A 19,749-nucleotide genomic window follows, 5' to 3' on the forward strand; every position below is an offset into this window, starting at 1 on the left:
AATTTAAGGACAGTTGTAGAGGAAGCCAGTGTGTGGGCTACTGGGGGTTTGCCAGTTGTCTGTTGGGCCGGTCGGCCCCGATTGCACGGGGCCTATTATCCTGTGGTGGAATTCCCCCCCCCCCACCTCATCCCGACTCAGGACAAACACACAAGGCACCCAACCCCCATCTCCTCGTGGACAATTGTTCTTTATCTTTACTTTTCCTTTTCTCATACGTCCACAAACAAAGTTTTCCACACTGACTCACTCACTGAGCGCCCCTCTGTCCCTTCCTCCATCTCATTCACATTTTACTCGTCTCCTCCTCCTGGGTTCTCCTTTCTCTTCATCCGCCCATACTCCCGGAATCACGCTCCAAAGGACAGTCATGCACTGGGTGTCACATACCGGGCCGTGTTGTTGCCATTAACAGCCCTCGGAGTGAGAATGGCAACTTGTCTCAGCAATGGGTTTTGAACGATGACAAATAACCTCTAATTGTGCATAACATTCAATGATTTTCAATGGCAATTTCACATGCATTTAATTCAGAAGGTTGCCCAACACCAGAACACACACACACACACGCACACACACACACGCACACACACACGTTAACTTACCAGAGTTGGGCAGGGCACGAGGCCGCACTGGTTGGGAAACACCGGGCCTCCTACTGTGATAGTGCTCGGCGGAAACCAATTGCATTAAAACAATAGTGTTATCAGCAGGCCCAGTTCCTGGCTACCATTAACCCCTGCTACCATTCCGGATCACACTGCTTAACAGCAGTATGCCCCACACACATTGGGCACACACATACACACACACAAACACACACACACACACACAAACACACACACAGTGACAGAGAGAGCAAAAGAAAGAGAGAGAGTGAGAGACAACAAAATATGACTGATTGACTCCAACTGCATTTCTTGCAGACCACATTTCCCATAGCACACTTAATCCCTTAAATGTTGCGGAGCCAGAGATGAAGCAAGACCTGGATCCTGTTCTTCCCCATCTCTGTGCAGTATCACTAAAGCCTAAAGTCTTTATCATCACCATATCCTTCCCATGATCACATCCATCACATCAAATATAACGGTCATAAAATCACAGGCATTCTCTCAGGAAAATGTTTATTAAATCAATAATCTCATATAAATATAAAATTCTACAATATGACATTCATATATTTACACTTTTTGGATATATAAAATGAAACGTCATACTTTATAGTAATGTTTTTTTTTTTGTATAATAGTTTGACAAGTTATGACACCAGTGACACCATAGTGTATGGACTATGCGCTACGCATGCATGTAGAAGACCTCTGATGCAGCTTCACGTGGCGGATTATTCTAAATGTGGAGCAGAATGGTAATTAAGTGCCGGCCTCGTCTCTCACAGGAAGTGTCCGGGGGACAGACTGGCGGAGCCGTAATGGCTGCTGTCAGAGACAGGAAGTAGGGGGGGGGGGGGGGGGGTTCTCGGCTCAGCTGCGGCTGCCCTGCAGGGCCTCGACGAGGATCCTGTTGTAGTCACTCAGCTGCTTGGTGACTGTCTTCACCACAGGACGGTAGTCACTCTCCAGGCCTTTGGAAGCAATGACTGGAGGCAGGAGGTGAGTTAAGGCAGATTGAGTTCTGAATCATGACACAGATTACCACTGTTCCTCAGAGACATGTGCATGCACAGGGAAGCCCTAGTCTACACTCTACCGTCTTCAACAGAGTTACTGACACTACATTGAGACTCACTTTGCACAGCTGCTACTTTCAAGGTCCACGTGTGTGTTCTAGTGTTTGGTTTTGTGCTTTTGTGATGCTATCTTGAATGTTGAAAAAAGGATACACTCTTTCATGACAAAGTTGTTCTGTTCATGGTGTTGCCATTTCCTCTCCAGGTTAGTGAGCTGCAACGAAAGAAGCACACAGTACAGTAGAAATGAGATCAATTCCAAATGCGCACGCCTGAAAAAGCAACTACGGCCCCTAAACAACTCCATCATCATCGCTCATCACCAAACGCAGGTCATCTGGGATTGCCGCTGGAGACAGTGGGCGTCTCAGTCACGTCAGATGACCCTGTGACCCCTGCGGGGGTTATCTGGGGTCAGCTCCATCCAGTCTCTGTCTCAGCACGGAGAGAATCTGCTGTCCTGCACAGAAATGGCTTCCTTTGGCTGATAGAGGCTTCTGTTCTTGCCAAGATCGTCAGCGCGATCCCCCTTTAGCTCACATGAACCCACACCCTCTACTGAAGCTTCTGAAAGATGAATCCCTTCAGGACGACACAAGACCCCGCCGATGTGGCGTCAGGGTCCTGTTTGTCCAGTCAAGAACTAAACTTTTTAACCTCCATGTACAGAGAGATTTGTTGTATTCAACTCCCCGTGATAAGTTATGCGGTGTTATGCACTCACAGGACGCTTGTGAGGACACCAGTAGAGGGAGCGTGAATTGGAGCAGAGGGAATGTGGAACTGTGGGGGGTGGAACTGTGGGGACGCATGTGGAACTGTGGGGGTGAGGGTGATACTGTGGGGACGCATGTGGAACTGTGGGGGTGAGGGTGATACTGTGGGGACGCATGTGGAACTGTGGGGGTGAGGGTGATACTGTGGGGACGCATGTGGAACTGTGGGGAACTGTGGGGGTGAGAGTGGAACTGTGGGGACGCATGTGGAACTGTGGGGGTGAGGGTGGAACTGTGGGGACGCATGTGGAACTGTGGGGGTGAGGGTGGAACTGTGGGGACGCATGTGGAACCGTGGGGGTGAGGGTGGAACTGTGGGGGTGTGTGGGTGAGTGTGGAATTGTGTGGGTGAATGATGGGCGCTGGGGGTCACCTGAGAATGAGTCTCGTTCTCTTGAAGCTGGGTCTTCAGAGTCTCGTACTCCTGGTTCATCTTTGCCATATCCTTTTTGAAGGCGTCCTTACGCGTGGAGAGGGAAACTTTCTCCTCCTGCAGCCTCTGAGAGATGGAAACAGAGAAAGAGATTTTCAGAGATTTTTTGTATCTGTTGATGTATACATATATGATGTATGTGTATGTTATACAGTATATGGTCTGATTTCTTATCCTGTACGTAATGACTGCTTTGGCAATACAATTCCATGTTATATCAGCAAAGCATTTTGAGTAGATTATTTTATTTTACAGGGGTGTGGGAAGTGGGTGGGAAGGCCAAGTACGCAGATCGGATGACATTTGTCATATTCTCGATAAACAAACAATTCATGTTCAATCTCTTCACATTCCATTGTTTTGCCGTAATCTTTTTATTCACTTTCTAATCATAAGACTTCCCTCATTGTTTATCCCACCCCTACAACAAAGAAATTATGCATGACACTGATAAATTTAAGCCGGTAGGAGACGACTGTTTCCTGCAAGTGCATCTGCACGGCCACACGTGTGTGTGTGTGTGTGTGTGTGTGTGTGTGTGTGTGTGTGTGTGTGTTTGTGTGTGTGTGTGAGTGTGTGTGTTAAGACTCATAAGATCCAGAGTGGCCCTAGGAGCAGCCCACTCCCCTGGGGGGGTAAGTCAGAAGCTCCTCAGTGGAAGAAACATGTCTTCCTGGTGTCAAACACTGCAGAGAAACCTGCATCCTGTTGTAGAAAAAAGGCCCCTGAAACCCACTCACCCCCAGTCCCATTTCTAGACCCCCCTACAAGTAATTTTTCTGGTAAAGTGAAGGGATGCTTTTATGTCCTCTTCCTCCTGGCCACTCTCACACACACACACACACACACACACACACAAAAGCATAAACACACTAACACGCATAAACACACGCATGCACAACCAAACCAACACACCCACACACATATATATAACACACACACACACACACACACACACACACACACAAGCATAAACACACTAACACACATAAACAGGCACAAACAAACCCACGCACATATATTCCATATACACACACACACACACACACACACCAGTTCCTATGGAAACGTTGCCGTGGGCTGCCTCGGCCTATCGTTGTTTACACTCCGCCGCAGTCTGCTGCTGGAGAGGCAGCCTGGGAAGCGGGAACACGTCGGATACGTCTGTCAGGGCGCCTGTCCCGCAAGACAGAGGAAAACGGAGGCTGACAAATGAATATTCTTCCTGTGGCCGCACATGGAACGGGAGCTCCAGAGCAGCGGAGTGGGAGCTTTTATCTGGTGGCCGTCTTCCACTGGCCCCAAATCTCCCGGAGTGGGAGTTTTTATCTGGTGGCCGTCTTCGACTGGCCCCAAATCTCCCGGAGCAGATGGTGCCACAGGCTTTCCGGACGCAGCCAAAGGTTTTTTTTTTTTTTGAGAGGTGTGAAAATGTGAAAGCCTTGATGTTATCTTCATATCTGTGATGTGTTTACGTGTGTGTGCGTGTGTGTGTGTGTGTGTGTGTGTGTGTGTGTGTGTGTGTGCAAAAACGTGGATGAGTGCACGGCTACAAGCGCTAATGAGCCCGTGTTGTTCTACGCAAACTCGATGAAACTTGCCTGCCCACAGATGAAAGCGCCAGGCGGGCGGACCAAGTCTTGTCCATCCACACCTCAACAACTCAACAAACACATACACAAATAACTACAGTGCTCAGATGTGGACAGAGTGTTTAGACTGACTAAATAGCCCACAACAACTCCCTGGCCTGGACCATCAGCCCCTAACCCCCAGAACGAGAGACCGAGGACAGCTGGACGCTGCCGGAGCCTCACCTTCTTCTTGTCCTCTCCGGCGGCCTTAAGGGCGTCCAGGTTGCTGTAGGTCTGCAGGCCCTCGGTCATGTGCTGGATGCGCTCCCTCAGGCTCTCCATCTCCGACAAGATCTTCCCCTCCAGCTGCTCCACCTTCTGCAGGTCCTGCTGAAGATGCTGGTTCTCTGTGGAGAAGCACACACCCACACATACATATATATGCACACACACACGAAAATGTAAAAAGAAACACACACACACACACACATATATGCACACACACACACACGTATGCACACACACACACACACACACATACACATCAACCCCCCCCCCACACACACACACACACACACACGCACACACACACACAGATGGGCACAGCAGCACATATACAGTATGTTAACACCCCCTTGGATAGCGTGCAGGGAAATCATCATAATCACACACCTAGTTAACATACACACTCCGGGGCACATTCAAACTCATTACACACGTGAGAAAAACTGCTGCTTTTCAGCACCTCTGCTCCATTGACCCCTGGGCCCATTCCCCACATTATTGTGCCATCAATCTCAGACCCGTGGGGGAAGGCATGGGTTCAGGGAGACGCACCAGACAGTGCTGAGAGGTCCAACTCAAGCCGCAGGACCAAAGCTCTCTTCACCTGAGCCACCTCGGTCCTAAACTTCAACAAGGCTGGAGACTTGTTTTTCGCAGCCTTTCAAATAAAAAAACAGGCCGTTTGGTTTTGCCATTTCAAATAAAAATTTTGCTGACAGGGAATGACCTAGGTGGGCTACTATTTGCTTTTTCGACATTCGATTCGGTAGGGGCCGAGACTTCGTTTCTCCGAGACGTTGGAGCTTAATAGACCTTGGAGGACGTCTGCATTTTTGTGCAAATAAGGAGAAGAGGAGACAAAGCCCAGCAGAGACGCGAGTCAAGCGCCTGGACGGTGGCCACGTTATTAACGTATGGTGAGAGACCCGACACCCAACCCACCTCTGTGACCAGAACCTCAACCCTCCGGACCAGAACACGAGACCCACATGGGCGTCTCCGGACTCATCATTCCGTGGCCCTCGCCGAGCACCAGGGACGGATCCAACGCAGAGCCGGTAACAGCTGGAAGAGCCCCAGCGGTGAGGATACGGGATTCAGCGTTCCATCGGATACTTCAGTTTTCATTTAGTTACACTTCATAATCGTAATTCTTTTTATGGCTGTATTCTTTTTGGTGCGTTGCACAAACCGTATTAAACTGATCCTCCAGCGCCCGTCTCAGCCAAGTCTATGGAGGTCTCATTCAATCCTTTCTGGCAAATATCAACACAATCGATGGTTAAATACTGGGCGGTCAGCCTCCCATAAGAGGAATGCAAAAACTGGCGGATCAGGAGAAGACAGGCCCACTGTGAGGCTGGTTTCCTCTGTTTATTCTCAATGACCGCAAGACCTGCTGCAATCCCCTCTCAACTGGTAACAGACCCCACGCAGAACTGATGGAGAAACCCTCAAGCCCCTTTACCCAACCCCCACCCAAGTGTGCTGATTGCAAAACCAAAGCTTCTCTCGTCCCTATGCTCTGTGGCAATGGCATCTTAACACATCCTTACAGTCCGTCTGTCTCAGGTTATTAATCTATTGAGTCCCCCCTACCCAACCTCTCCACCCAAAAAATAACACACACTCACACTCTCTCACACACAGACACACACACACACACACACTCCACCCCCCTCTGAGGCCGAGTTCTGTTGCCCCTGCTACTCTTGGGGCAGGAAGAGGAAGTGGGCCGGTTCCTCCTGATACGCGGCCGGCCGGCCACACTGTTTGGAGAGGCCGCTGCACTCGGAGCGGCGAAAGACTCACAAAGTGCCCCATCAGCACTTCTGTGCATTCTCTGCCGCTTCCTCCTGGGGTTAGCCTTTCTCGCCAGCCGCAGAACTCCCCCCCCGCCACCCTCACACACACATGTACATGTACAGCCCTTGTCTATAATCCCTCAACCACACACACACACACACACACACACAACTCCCTCCACTTCACTCCCAAAACCAGACACACACACACCACACACACATCCACCCCTTGCTGTAATCCTTCAATAACACATACACACACACCCACCACTGCTAGCACTCCCAAAACCAGCATACACACCCACACACACACCCACATCCTCAAGTACACACAAACTGCTACAGCCCCCACAAACACACCCCACCCCACCCCAAGGATTTCTACAGCCTTCCAACCCCTTGGGGATGAATGTCTTGGCTTTGGTTCCTAATAATATTTATACAGGGACGTTGTGGAGGCCCAATTGTGTAGAGCAGATAATCGTCTGTTTATTAATACTGTGTACTTCACCTCGGTGTACCTCTCCACTGCTCCCTGGTGCTAAAACTTCCTCTAACATACCTCGCACCCACACAGAGGCTGAAAGACCTCTCGGTCACACATAGAGGCCTTCAAAGCAAACCCCACCACTGGGCATCGATTTGCTTCTCTTGATTTTTTGTTACGGTGCTGTGAAAAGGTCCGCTGCTGCTAATACAAATAAATAAGTGAAACCGAACAATGCCGACCCCCAGCTCAGAATAGTCGGACGGCGGAAGGCTGGCTTTCGGCTGTGGCCCTGATGAGATAAGAGATGGTTTTTCGGGGGGCCGGGGGGAGGGGAGAGGGGTCTGGGGGACGTGGGGGGGGGGGGGGGCCCAACACAAAGGAAGGAAGGCCTCTTGGCTCAGCTTCAGCAGCTCATTTGATAGCAGTGTGAGGGAATGGGGAGGGGGTCAGGAAATAGGGGCCGGGACAGAGTCGGACTGTAGAGTAGTAGAGCTCAACGGGGGGCTGGCCCAGGTATGCCACCACCTGAGGCTCGTCAAGCTCTGGTGATGAGGTGCCACTGGTCCTTTGTTTAGCAGTAACGGTAGCACAGGCAGTCACACGAGCCAAGACCATCAATCCGCAACACTTTTGTTACAATTACGTCTCTCATCTACATTAGTCTTCTCGGAAGGACACTTTAGGACCCTTTCCCGGAACAAAACTCTGACAAATAAGCTGTGTGATTGTCCATGAAATCGACACTACCAACATGGATAACTACAGTAATTGCAAGCTTTGGCTACCTTGCAGTCTTTGCTGGCAGCTGTTGTACAGTTCAATTCAGCATTATACAATGCTGCAATGCTGCAGTGGCCTGCAGGAAGCAATCTATCATTTGAGCGGTCAAATGGTCATGAAATGTGAGTTTTCTAAGTGTAATATATGGAAACAGACAGTTTCAGATGCGGGGTTCCATACACTTGTATGGACGAGGATCATTTTAGCTTATTAACTTTTTAGATCATTAACTTTTCAAATTATAACTGAATAATGTGGATGTGCCTGTAGAATGGTTCCAAGGGACCTGATCACTGAATGCCCATCACTCATTACTAAAGTGACTACAGTGACCACACTGCATTTCATCATCGAGGTGAGTTCCTCAAGCCTTCTGACTTCAGTCAAAAGTAGTGGGAGTGGGGAAATGGGGCTTTCCACAGAACAAAATTAAAGACTCCTCCACACAACTTCCTTTTTAGCTTTCTCAATCAGTCTTCCCATGTCAAATTGCCTGGCTGATTACAAAAGGTGATGAACAACATTCAGCCATCAAGCAGTAGACTAAACACTCCCACTAATTTGGATATGGAGTATAATCAGGTCCTATTGGCCCAGGACAGCCTCCAATTCTAAGTCTGTATCAGTGTTGTAAAGCTAATGGGGCTACTTCAGCTGCTATGACATTAGCTCTAAGTTACTCTAAGTGGCAGTGCTGTTGTAACTGAAATGGAACGTCTGCTGCTGTGTGCCGAGCACAGCCAGTAGTCTTGTATAATCAGAAATAAATTCCCTTTGTGAGTCCCAGTGAAAACTGATCAAGGAGCAGTACTCCAGCAGAGCCAAACAACATGGTGTTTGAGCAATTGACAGTGCAATTGACAGTGCTTTGGCAACATACTGCCTACCACTACTGTCACACCCCACTCAGTATAGTACACATCAACCTACATACTGTACACATGCGTAAGCACACCATTAGACTAGTTTACTTTACTTTTTTAAAAATGCAAAAAAATATGGGTCATCAAACATAATAGTGATAGCCAAAGAATATAGGCAATAGAATATAAACTGACACAGTTGCACTGTACTGTTATTACGGCATGCGACTATTTACGGCTATGACACTGCGCAGTGCAATGTGCAGAGTATGTGAGGTTGTGTGAGTCTCACCTGAGGACAGGCCTTTGGCCGTGCTCTCGGACTTGTGCATCTCGGTCTCCTTGAAGCTGAGGTCCTCCTGCATGGAGCGCAGCTCGTGAGCAGTCACAGAGGAGATCTGCCGCAGGCGCGTCATGTTCTGCAACAGAGAGAGAGAGACAGAGACAGAGAGAGAGAGACAGAGAGAGAGAGAGACAGAGACAGAGACACAGAGAGAGCGAGAGAGAGCGAGAGAGAGAGAGAGAGAGAGAGAGAGAGAGAGGCTCATCCAGGGGCTTTTCAGCCATAACATGACTGACTTCTTATCATGACATGGCTTTTAGCATGTACTTTGGGGTTTGGCTGAGTCCATCATGGGAAACCGTAGGAAGTGTATATTGTGAAACACTGACTAATAAGAGATCATTTTAACCAGCATTATCAATCAGCGTAAACCTATAATCCCTTGTCCCCATCCATTTAGTTCACATTTGAGAAACACAAATTAGGGTAGGCAGTTGCCAAAACCAACTACAGCCAAAAACGACAGCCTCAAGTAGTTGTTTTGGGAGCTTGATTGAAACTAAAACTCATCAGAAATGCCAAGACTATAAACATGTCAACGTGCAACATGCTCAGCTAAGAAAATATATAAACTGGTCTTGAGTTCTGTGGTATCGTAGAGTTTCTGTTGTTATTACTCACTCTGCTAGAATGTTCTAGAAGAGCTGTGATGCTGGCCTGGGTCTGCTGATGGCGCTCCAGCTCCTGGGCTTTGACTTCGTCGTACGTCTCCAGGAAACCTGAGACACAGCCAGAGCCGTTAGCGCCGTTAGCGCACTGGCAGGGCGTGCGACTCATCACACACTAGTCTAACACATGCAGAAAATGAAGGTAGTCCACTGACTGTTCATGGTCTCCTCTTTCTTCTTCAGCTCCTTGTACTTCTGGCTTCGCTCCCCTGTCAGAACAAAGCCGGTTTATGGAGGTGGACAGGTTGCATTCGCTCCTTCTCTGCCTGCTATGGCTTTGCTAAACCAAAGAAGAGTTACTGTATCTACTAGACCATCACTATGCAATGGTATGATACAACAACTATATCAACTATCACTGCGCTTAGGCCACAGATCTTAAACACTTTCTAATGTCATACACTTTCTAATTACATACAGCACATTCTTGACACACTGAAGGTTACAGACAAGGGGGTAGTAAGGGAGTATACTGGATGATAGAGGTGATCCAAGCCCTACTGCTGTGTCTTACCATCTGCCCATGAAGTACGAGAGGATGGCAAAGCAAAAGAGATACAGGGGTGATGAGAGAACACACAGAACACCTTGAGAATCAGCCCTCTCTGCTTAGAAGTCCAGCACTCCCACAGCTCGTCGTGTATGCTTTTCACTACACCGCGGGCTGACTGTGTTATTGTACTCGTCTTATCATAGAACCTACGCTGTTTTAATGTCACCTGAGCCAAACTTTCCCCTCAGGCCCTCCACCCGCCCTGGTGAGGCCCTCCCTGTCAACTCTATTGTTCCTCAGCGGTGTGCGTGCCGCACTTCCAGCGTCCCCGGCCAGGAGTGGCCACTCAAAGAGCCGCTTCCAGGCAGGAGCCCCCCAGACCCCAGGGAGGACGTGAAGGCCAGCGGGAGGAACTTCTTTCTGGACACCGTCCAAACTCGCTTGGATTTATGGCCTGCTAGTCGCAGTAAAAAAAAAATTATTTTCTAAAAAGGTACAGCTTCAACCCTCTGAAAGCACCCCCCACCCTAGTCTTACGTGGGGGAAGATGCCTGACCGCAGCCAATTCCCGACCCCCACCTCTCCCTGCACCTCCACCACTACTCCTCCTAATCTCTGACGTCCCATGTGACACCTCCGCCCGATAAACCGGGGGGGCCTCCTCCCATTCCGCCGCTTAGGACAAGCCGTGTTCTACCTCTGCCTCACCTTGGCTCTCCTCCAAGTCGTTGTCCAGCTGACGCATCTCCTCGGTGACCTGGCTGATCTTCTCCCGCATTTCTGTCAACCTGAGGAAAGGTTACGCTCACTGATGCGGGCTGAACAAGGGCTTTGCCATTTCTCTATTCTACACGTGCATTTGAGTGAACGCCATGACTTTACAACCCAGAATGTAAGGCTTGCATATCACGTCATACTTACTGTCGCTCCATACTTGCTATTTCCTGATTATCTTCTTTCACCTGTGGAGGAACACGCCCAAGTCAAAAGGACAATACTCATATGAAGTTTCTCCACACACACACACACACAGAGACACAAAATGAGTCTTCAGAGGTTAATATTGCCGTATGGTTTTTCTGAGGCCGGCCATGAATAGAGCCTTTATCTCTGGTCCTGTGACAGATAACTGCTGGCAGCCAACAGCAGAGTCATGACTGCGGAAAATAATAAAACCACTGCGGTTCCCTGTTAGCACCCGTGTGGGTACAGCCTTCCCATTGGCAAAAGGGCAAATGAAATAATAAAATATACCCTGAAATAAGCCCTGAAATAACCACAGCCAGAGGTCACGGCCAGAATGTTTTCATCACCACTGGTCCGCACCGACTGGACAAGGCCTGAACTCAGGCAGGTGGGAACAGAACAGATTCCTCGAGGAGTCTCGAGTATTGGAGAGGAGTCTACAGTCTGCATTGCAGCTTGAATGTTATTCCTCATTTTTGAAGGTCGCTTTGGTTAAAGGCATCTGCTAAATGAAAAAAATGTAAATGTAGAATCTAAATGCTGCCTTTTTGTGTGCGTCCTCTATTCTCTCGTATCATTTTCTCACCAGCATCGGGCTCAGTGAGAGACATGGGAAATGCTTTGGGAAGGCTGCAGACACGTTGCAGACCTCGTCTTTCTAGGCCACGACACGTTGGCTCCAGAGGGCCCAATAGTGACGGAGACCCCCTCAGGGCATGGGTCACCTGCTTGAGCAGCCTCTCGCGCTCCTCCTGCGGGGAGCCCACGCTCTTGTCCTCGGCCAGCATGGCGTCGCGCCGCAGCTCCAGCTCCTGCAGACGCTCGTACAGCAGCACAGCCTCCTGCTTCACCTGGGAGTGCGCCATCTCCTGTGGAGAGAGGACCACATCAAACAGACAGACAGACAGGCAGTCAGTTAGACAGGACAGGAAACATACCAGGAGGGCAATCATTGGAACAGACAGACAAAAGGCAAAGAAGTGAGTGGGTGGGGTGAGAGATAAATAAATAAACTGTTCAGAGAGAGCAACACAACAGTTTTCTTTGTACTTTGGGCCATGAAGGGAGAAGGTCTGTGACAGTGCATTCAATGGGTTTTAGGTGAAATAGGCCTTTGATTTCAGACTGCATAGGCTTTCAGGGTGCACCGCCTGTGGTAGTGTTGGTGGGGAAGGTCACAGGGTTCGGGGTCAGTGATAAGAAATCTGGGCTCTGGACTCACGGCTTCAAACATCTCCTTCCGTGTGATGAGGGCATCCAGCTCCTCCTGACGAGCGTCAAGTTCCTGAGAAAACACATCAAAGAGAGTCCAGTAAAGGAGTTTAAGGCTGTCATGCAACCTGTCAGCATGTCCTCTATGCCTGCTGAGGCCAATGATTGTCTATCTCCATCATAAATCAGTAGCTACGTGTGAGGTGACAGAAGTGACCTGCTGGCATTCAGCTGGCTGTATGTGTTCCTGAGGACACTCACGGGTCAAAGACAGCAAGAACATTTCCCCATAGGACAGAGCGATAGTGGGACTACTTTTCGTCATCCAGGATCGTTCACCTCATCTTTATCAGATGAATATATGAAGCCGCTCACCTGCAGCAGTTCTTCGTTGTTGGCTTTCATCTCGGCATACTTGGCTTGCTTTTCGGGCGACATCTTTTTGATGATGTCCTCGGCGGCCTGTTTCGCCCTCTCAATCTCCTCCTCCACTGCTCGGATCATGTCCTCCTTCCTAGAACCCAACAACATTTTTCCTTCATTTGTTTAGCCGTGTAGGTATTTAGGACTCCCTCAGCAGACCAGTTCTTTTTTAAGGGAAGGATTAAAAACAGACATTCAGGAATATCTGGGACACATCCCAACACCAAATAAAGCAAAAAAAAAACTTTAAAACTAACAAATATGATAACGCTAAATACTAATACGTCCTTGAATCTTTTCTGAGCCACTGACCAAACAGTCGTAAATTAACAATGAATGTCTGAAATATGTACACACATGGATCCACTGATAAAAACAAGTTTCAAGTTACATTCTCTAGAAATGAATAATACAGTATCTTGTCCTGCATTTTTTTTACAATTCACCTAGTAAGCAGTCGTTGCATGGTCAATGTTTAGCTAGAACATCATGGTTTTCTTTTTATTACTGAGACCAAAGGTGCTTAACAGGCCCCATTCCAGTCACACATTCCTGAGCAAGGCAAATACTCTTCCTCAAGGTAAGGCACATGTATGTTTAAACATTTAGTAGTTTAAATCTAATCACAGTTTTGTGAAGAGTACGAGTTTGCTATTAAGACATTAGCCAATCTGTATTCATTAACAGAGCGTAGTATGAAGAGATGTGATTCAGGAGTGTAACGACACAGTTTAACAGTGCCATGGCATGTTCACAAGGGGACTGGCAATAAGAGCAGCATACTACTCGAGTATACTCTCTTACAGGAGAGGGCTCTGGAGCGCCTCATTATGCTACAGCCGTTTCTGCTACAGCCACTGTCAAGTGCTAAATGAGAGCAGGCATACTGTTTGGGTTTACAGATTCAGTGTCCTGAGCTTTGCCCTGTTCCTTTTCTTTGCTTCTAATTTCATAATGTCTCTGTAAATGATGTTTCCTTTTGTTCCGTAACTTTTTCTGTGCGAGAGCAGCTGTGCTGCTATAGATAGAGTTGTACCTACCAAAATGAAATCACGAGCCAGACACTGTTTGGCATTTTGGTCCGTGAAATCCCATGCTGATATCTTTAGCAGCAATGATGGTTAATTCAATTTAGGTAAATACTCTGAATAGATCTTATCTCATTTAACAAGATTATTCACAAAATGCTCAGTCGGCAACAGACAACATGATTATAAGGTTTCCAAGAACTTTAGGATAAAATTTACTGCAGTGGATTCCCTTGACACTGTACAGTACAGATTCCACAGCTATTTCACATTCACAGAGGTGACTTAGGGCGACACACTTCCTATCTCACTCGTCATAATCAAGAGGAGTATTGATTCACTCCTTCAGTGGTCACACGCAAGGTGGGATTCCAGCAAACATGTGACACCGATTCTGTAAGCCGCGACGCCCTTGTGCATACTGACAGCAAGCTGTATGGCAATCGCTCCCTGTTTACTCCATAGAGATCAAACAGACGTCTGTCCTCGACTCTAGCAGTCCGCTAATCCGGCAGACTGAAAAACATCTCTCCTGTGAGGATGAGGGGGAGAGGAGGGGTGAGGGGGGGACAGTGGCACTTTGTGCTCCTTGCCAGTTTGCGGAGACCATGGGTGTCTTTGTGACCGGGTCAGAGATAACAACAACAAGCCACACAAATATAGCGGAGAGGAGAAGGCATGTAAGCACAGCAGTGGTGGAGGACAGCGAGCAAGCCTCATAAACCAGCGGTCTCCCACACAAAGACACTCTTTGTGCGGTTCTTTAAAAGACTGTGCTTTTACTGCAGGGGTTATGCATTATCCTACAAGGGCGGAGCGGGTGGGGTGGAGGGGGGTTCTCTCTTAATTCTGGCCGGCAAAAAACAACTCTGTGGAGTGTGGATCCGCTGACAACGCCTTCCAAAGTGTACAGAGAGTCGAGCGCACTCTAACCTTTCCAGAGCGATCAAGATTGCCATCCATCTAGCTCAGTGCCACACACCTTCTCCGTGGCTTGACGGGGATGTTACTGTGCACTTGGGCTCTGATGCAGTTGTGATGTGGCCGAGTGCTGAAGTTTGTTTCCTTTCTGTGACAGGACCATGGCTTTGTGCATACTGCTACTACTGTGTATGGGAGGAGTAGCAACGTTTACCGTTGAAACAGAGGTAAGTGTCGTTGGACATACAGTATTTCAGCACCCCCCCCCCCCCCCCCCCCCCAATTATTCTTTGCAAAAATCGTTTCTACATCCCTTGTGATGATTAGACTGGGGCATTCATAACAGGTAAGGGCATTTCTAACAATAGCGTGACTAAAATTATGAAATATCGGAGGCATATTTAAAAAATATTCGTTTGATAACCCAATGCTATTTGGTCTACACTGTTGAGGGGACTTTTCCAACATCTGCTCTAGTATATGGATTACCTTAAATGTTTAGTCCTTTAAACAGTGAAAACTAATTGCCTTCTCAGGTCGTAGGTGATTTCACCAACAAAACATTGAAAAACATCGCCGAGGAATACATCCCTCTAAATGTCACCAAGTTAATAATCAGTCATTTAGGCTTCATAAGCCTGTCCATTTCAGACGTGGAATTTCTGAGTAAGTACAAGAACCTGACAGAACTCGATCTCAGCAGCAATGTCATCAGTGTCCTGCCTGATACCCTGCTGCCCAGCCTCCCTGCACTGAGGGCCCTCAACCTCTCCCACAACAACCTCAGTGCACTGGAGCACACCGCCCTTTCCGGCTCGCTGACTGAGCTGGATCTTTCACACAACCACATAGTGTCCCTGCCTCTGTTTGTGAAGTTGCCCAGCCTGGAGAGACTTCACCTGCAGGGCAACAGACTCAACACTCTGACAAAGGAAACTTTCCCAGCACTAGAAAAATTACAGCTGTTGGCTTTGGAGGACAATCCTTGGAACTGCTCTTGCGAGTTTGTGGACCTTGTAAAATGGATCAACAGCACTGGTTTACTAACAAGTAAGTGTGGATGAAGTGTATGATCACATGACTCAGTCCTACCCACAGGCTACACTATGTAGCAGACAGCTACAAGTGCTGGATAACAGCAGGATGCTGACATCTACTGACATAAAAGTGTAGTGCAAGAACCTACTATCTGCACACTGCATGTCTATACACCGTTTGGTATTGTTTTGTTGTCATGCAGTTGATTTTTGATTTTCAAATTCTTTTTGAATACGTATTTTGAACAGGTACTCAAGCAACATGTGCAACACCACCAGGCAAAAGCATCCTCGACGACAGCCTGTGTGTTACTGAATCATCAAAAACATCTTCTCCCATAGTCACCATTCTGGCAAGCACACAGAGCAGTATACCACCAAAAAGCAGCAACGACAGTCTCTCAAGTAAAGGTAAAGAATAAAGATAAAGAAGTGCCATCATCAGTGTGTATGTAAATTATGCAAAAATCCAATCTCAAAGTGGTCAGTAGCAAAAAGCTGTGTAGAACTCTAGCATCAGCTCTTACACTGTAATAACTAAACTAGTTTCTTGTCTCCTCTCTAGACTCTAATGTAGGTGAGGGCACCAACAGTAGTGGAGGACTCCCGGTGGTTGGGAACACCTGGAAGTTCCTCGTTGGGGTAGTGGTCATTGCCCTCATCACGTCAGTGGTCATCGTTTGTGCTGTGAAGTCACCCTCCTGGTACAAGCTGATCTTCAACTACCGGCACCAGCGCCTGCGTGAGGAGGAGGGGTCCCACGTATCGGTCACGGGCCGCTACTCCAACTTCAGCCTGGAGACGGAGCAGACCGAGACCAGCGCCCACGAGCTGGACGAGGGACTGGACTGCGAGATGCCGGATGAGGAGATGGAGGACGAGGACGGCTTCATAGAGGACCGCTACATTGAGCCGGGGGACTACAAAGACCAAAACGAATCCTGAGGAACTGTGATGGATGTATCTCATTTGGACGTGCGAAATGAGACAGCAGGAGGCTCCCACCAGGAAGAAGTGAGACATCGCATGAGTATGTAGGACTGTGATTGGGATGGGCTCTCATTCCAGGAGGATGTATTTGTGTTTATGATTTGAAGCCTCTGTGAACACATCCAGGTGCCCTATGACCTGATAGAACAATAAGCCATGTGGAGACCTCTGTGCTATGTTTCACAACCACTCATCCTGCAGTGTAACTAAACTAAAACCATAACTGCAACCATTCATGCTTATTACATATGTAAACAAGAGGTATCTATCTTGGTGTGTTGTTGAGGGATTGTTGTAGTGTACTGTTCTGTGCCAGTTAAAATCAACATCTAACAACGGTTATGATGATGAACACCTAAATGTGAAAGATCATTTTCTGGTGTTTGAAGGTTTTCAAAGTATGATGAACTCACTGAATTTAATCCTTGGTAAAGTCTGACACATGGAAAAGCTGATGTTCAATGATCAACATGAATGATTACTGTTGTAAAGCAACCCTGCCTGCTTGTCACAGCTGCAGTGGACACACTGTGAGTGTACTGTACAGTACATTTGCTATCTGATTGAGCACTTTTAACAGAAAATTCACCTACATTTGGCTGACTATTATAAGCCACCAGTCTTTTCACTGAAGAGAAATAAAAAAAGAATATTGAGGCAACTCATTTAAAAGACATTCAAAATACTTACTCTCTTCTCTCAGTAAATATGACATCCATGCTTTTGGCCTCTCTGTCATTCTGGGCTCTCAACTGAAAAAGAAAATGACAATCAGTACTACTACTGGACACATCTGTGTCTACACACTAGCATGGATTACATATTTATGTTCATGCCAACAAAATACACACACTAAAAAAACGTACCATGTTGCAGTCATTCACAACTTCTTCCATCTCTGTATTGGTGTTCAGTTTGTCAACAAGCTGGAATTCCCAAAACACAATATGTTCCAAGTTGTAGACGCAATGAATACAGCACTCAGACTTAGTTGAAGATCAACTCTCAATAAATCTGAGCAGTCACAATTTCCATCTCTAAAGGTCAAACACAAAATTACCATATTGTAATCTGCCAGTTGTCCCTGAAGATCTTTTAGCTCTCCCACAAGCCCTTCAGCTCTAAAAACAAAGATGGCAAAATATATTGCTGTAGAAAGCCCCATAGCCCAATGGCATGTCCACTGCTACTTTGAAAATGGTTTGTAGATAGAAAAAACATCATTCCAACCAAGAATTGTATCAATAAATATGAACATAACACTAACACTTGTTTTGACATAGGATTTACTGTAGGCTGTTTAATTCAAGAGATACTTCTAAATAATCAATAAAACACTTACCTTTTCTCATATGAAAGGTAAACAGAGTTCTCCTGGTTGAAAGTGTCAATCTCTTTTTGCAATTTGCTGCACTCTGTAGTGAGTTCATTGATTTTACTCCTGATGGATTTCAATTTGTTACAGATATATTATAAATACATTAATAACAACTCTAGATTCATAAAGTTATCCGTGAAAAAGTAACAAAGAGTAGCACCGTTCCACTAACCTAAGTAACCCAAGGTAGTATGATTTATCCAGAATTTGTCTCTGTGGACCTGGTGAACATCAACAATTTCAGATACAAACATATGCCCTGAGATTTTACATTACACACTGCAATTGTATAGCAGAACACCAGGAATGAATAGAAAACAGTGACTTATCAGAAACTGACCTTTCATTCCAGTCTTCATCCCACTGAGCCCCTGTTGTGTCACGGGCCGATCCGCCACCTTTATTTGGGCTGATAGGACACCTGGGGTGGCTATAGGACCTCCTCGTGTCCCCGGACGACCGGTCCCTGGAACCATCTGTCAGAACATCACCATTATAATGATGAATCCTATCCTCATCACACTGACACGTCAGCCTACACCTCACGGAGAAGATAGGGGAGATGTATGGAAGGTAGTGGAAATGTTTGGAAGGTAGGGGAGGGTGGCTGTTTTCACGATATGTTCATACAAATGTATGACGCTTACTTACCCCTGTGCCAACTCGGACGGCTGTCTGTGGTGGTCTGATGGCTGTTGGTGGTCTTCCTGCCCCTGGTACAAGAGACCCACGACTCATCGGTCTACTGGATGGAGGTCGTTGGCTAGCCATTCCTAGATCACGTAGGCTAATGTTAGCTAGAAATGGCAATGGCATTGATTGATTATTAGACTGTAGAAACGTCTTCACTTCAATCGTCAATATTAACAGACACAATGCGTAGTAGTAACAGCTGTCTTTTTGCTAGTTATAACGTTACATCCACAGACCAAATCAGCTAGCTAAGTTAGTGATAGCATTTGTTATCACTAAAGTTAACGTTATTCTGTTAACTAAGTTAACGTTAAACAAAATAACAACACACTAACGTTATCGTTTGTCAATCAAACACACATTAACAGTTAATGTATGTCTCTAAACGATGGTTTAGTAAGAATGTCAACGAACGTAAGTTTAAATGTAACAACAGTAATGTTAACTAATGTTAGCTAAAAATTATAGACATCCAAATGACCATAAATTACAGGAACGTTTAGTTAGCAGGAGGGCTGGCTGCTGGCTAACAAAAGGCTAGCTCTAGCTTGCCATTTCACTTAATAAGCACGTTTAGGCATGTCTCTCTCTCCCATGAGAACAAATATGGACGACACCACAAAGGAACAAATGTAAAAGTGAATATTTTCTCTCTTTTGCATTACCTATATTATGCGGCGTACTCCTACGTTAGCTGAGAGCTCTCCCAATGTTTTGCTAACGCTAGTTTGCTTGCTTCTTGCGTTGCGTCCTGTCCTCGTTTCGTTGCTCAGCAACCTTTTGAGGGTTTACCGCAATCTCGTGCCCCCTCGTGGAACTAGCAGATGGAGCACACGAGTTTATTTCATACACAACTGCAAATATTTCATTGACTTTTCCCATAAGGTTCAACGAAGTAACG

General features: G+C 46.9%; 2 protein-coding genes across 3 annotated transcripts; one reads left to right on the plus strand and one right to left on the minus strand.

The window, feature by feature from the left end:
* Positions 1 to 1,148: 1,148 nt before the first annotated feature.
* ift74 (intraflagellar transport 74) lies at positions 1,149 to 19,614 on the minus strand. 2 transcript variants are annotated; one of them, XM_076283179.1, is made up of 20 exons: positions 19,514 to 19,614; positions 18,807 to 18,952; positions 18,496 to 18,631; positions 18,328 to 18,376; positions 18,120 to 18,218; positions 17,838 to 17,898; positions 17,644 to 17,703; positions 17,468 to 17,529; positions 12,754 to 12,892; positions 12,389 to 12,451; positions 11,892 to 12,035; positions 11,122 to 11,162; positions 10,909 to 10,988; positions 9,863 to 9,916; positions 9,661 to 9,758; positions 8,989 to 9,115; positions 4,717 to 4,880; positions 2,840 to 2,965; positions 1,844 to 1,904; positions 1,149 to 1,600 (listed from the first exon to the last, which is right to left on the minus strand). In XM_076283179.1, the coding sequence occupies exons 2-20, from the start codon at positions 18,924 to 18,926 to the stop codon at positions 1,485 to 1,487; spliced, it is 1,800 nt and encodes a 599-aa protein (XP_076139294.1). In that variant the 5' UTR covers positions 18,927 to 18,952; positions 19,514 to 19,614; the 3' UTR covers positions 1,149 to 1,484. The 2 variants fall into 2 exon arrangements, with proteins under 2 accessions (XP_076139294.1, XP_076139295.1); XM_076283180.1 differs by having other exon boundaries at positions 18,807 to 18,928; positions 19,514 to 19,610.
* On the plus strand, positions 14,438 to 16,732 carry LOC143123480 (leucine-rich repeat-containing protein 19-like). Its single transcript, XM_076284935.1, has 4 exons — positions 14,438 to 14,509; positions 15,287 to 15,800; positions 16,037 to 16,198; positions 16,353 to 16,732. The coding sequence occupies exons 1-4, from the start codon at positions 14,438 to 14,440 to the stop codon at positions 16,730 to 16,732; spliced, it is 1,128 nt and encodes a 375-aa protein (XP_076141050.1).
* Positions 19,615 to 19,749: the final 135 nt, after the last annotated feature.

This window comes from Alosa pseudoharengus, unplaced genomic scaffold (genome assembly GCF_046254945.1).
Source record: "Alosa pseudoharengus isolate Yale_2024_CS ecotype anadromous, Long Island Sound unplaced genomic scaffold, YU_APseudo_1.1 YU_APseudo_1.1_scf_14, whole genome shotgun sequence".
Lineage (NCBI taxonomy): Eukaryota > Metazoa > Chordata > Actinopteri > Clupeiformes > Clupeidae > Alosa > Alosa pseudoharengus.

Coding starts and splice junctions, on each gene's coding strand:
- ift74 (XM_076283179.1), bottom strand. CDS start 18,926: ATGGCTAGCCAACGACCTCCATCCAGTAGACCGATGAGTCGTGGGTCT. Junction 9,917..10,908: donor CGACTTGGAGGAGAGCCAAG/GTGAGGCAGAGG, acceptor TTGTTCTGACAG/GGGAGCGAAGCCAGAAGTAC. Junction 1,905..2,839: donor AGAACGAGACTCATTCTCAG/GTGACCCCCAGC, acceptor CTTTCGTTGCAG/CTCACTAACCTGGAGAGGAA.
- LOC143123480 (XM_076284935.1), top strand. CDS start 14,438: ATGGGTGTCTTTGTGACCGGGTCAGAGATAACAACAACAAGCCACACA. Junction 14,510..15,286: donor TAGCGGAGAGGAGAAGGCAT/GTAAGCACAGCA, acceptor TTGCCTTCTCAG/GTCGTAGGTGATTTCACCAA. Junction 16,199..16,352: donor CGACAGTCTCTCAAGTAAAG/GTAAAGAATAAA, acceptor TCTCCTCTCTAG/ACTCTAATGTAGGTGAGGGC.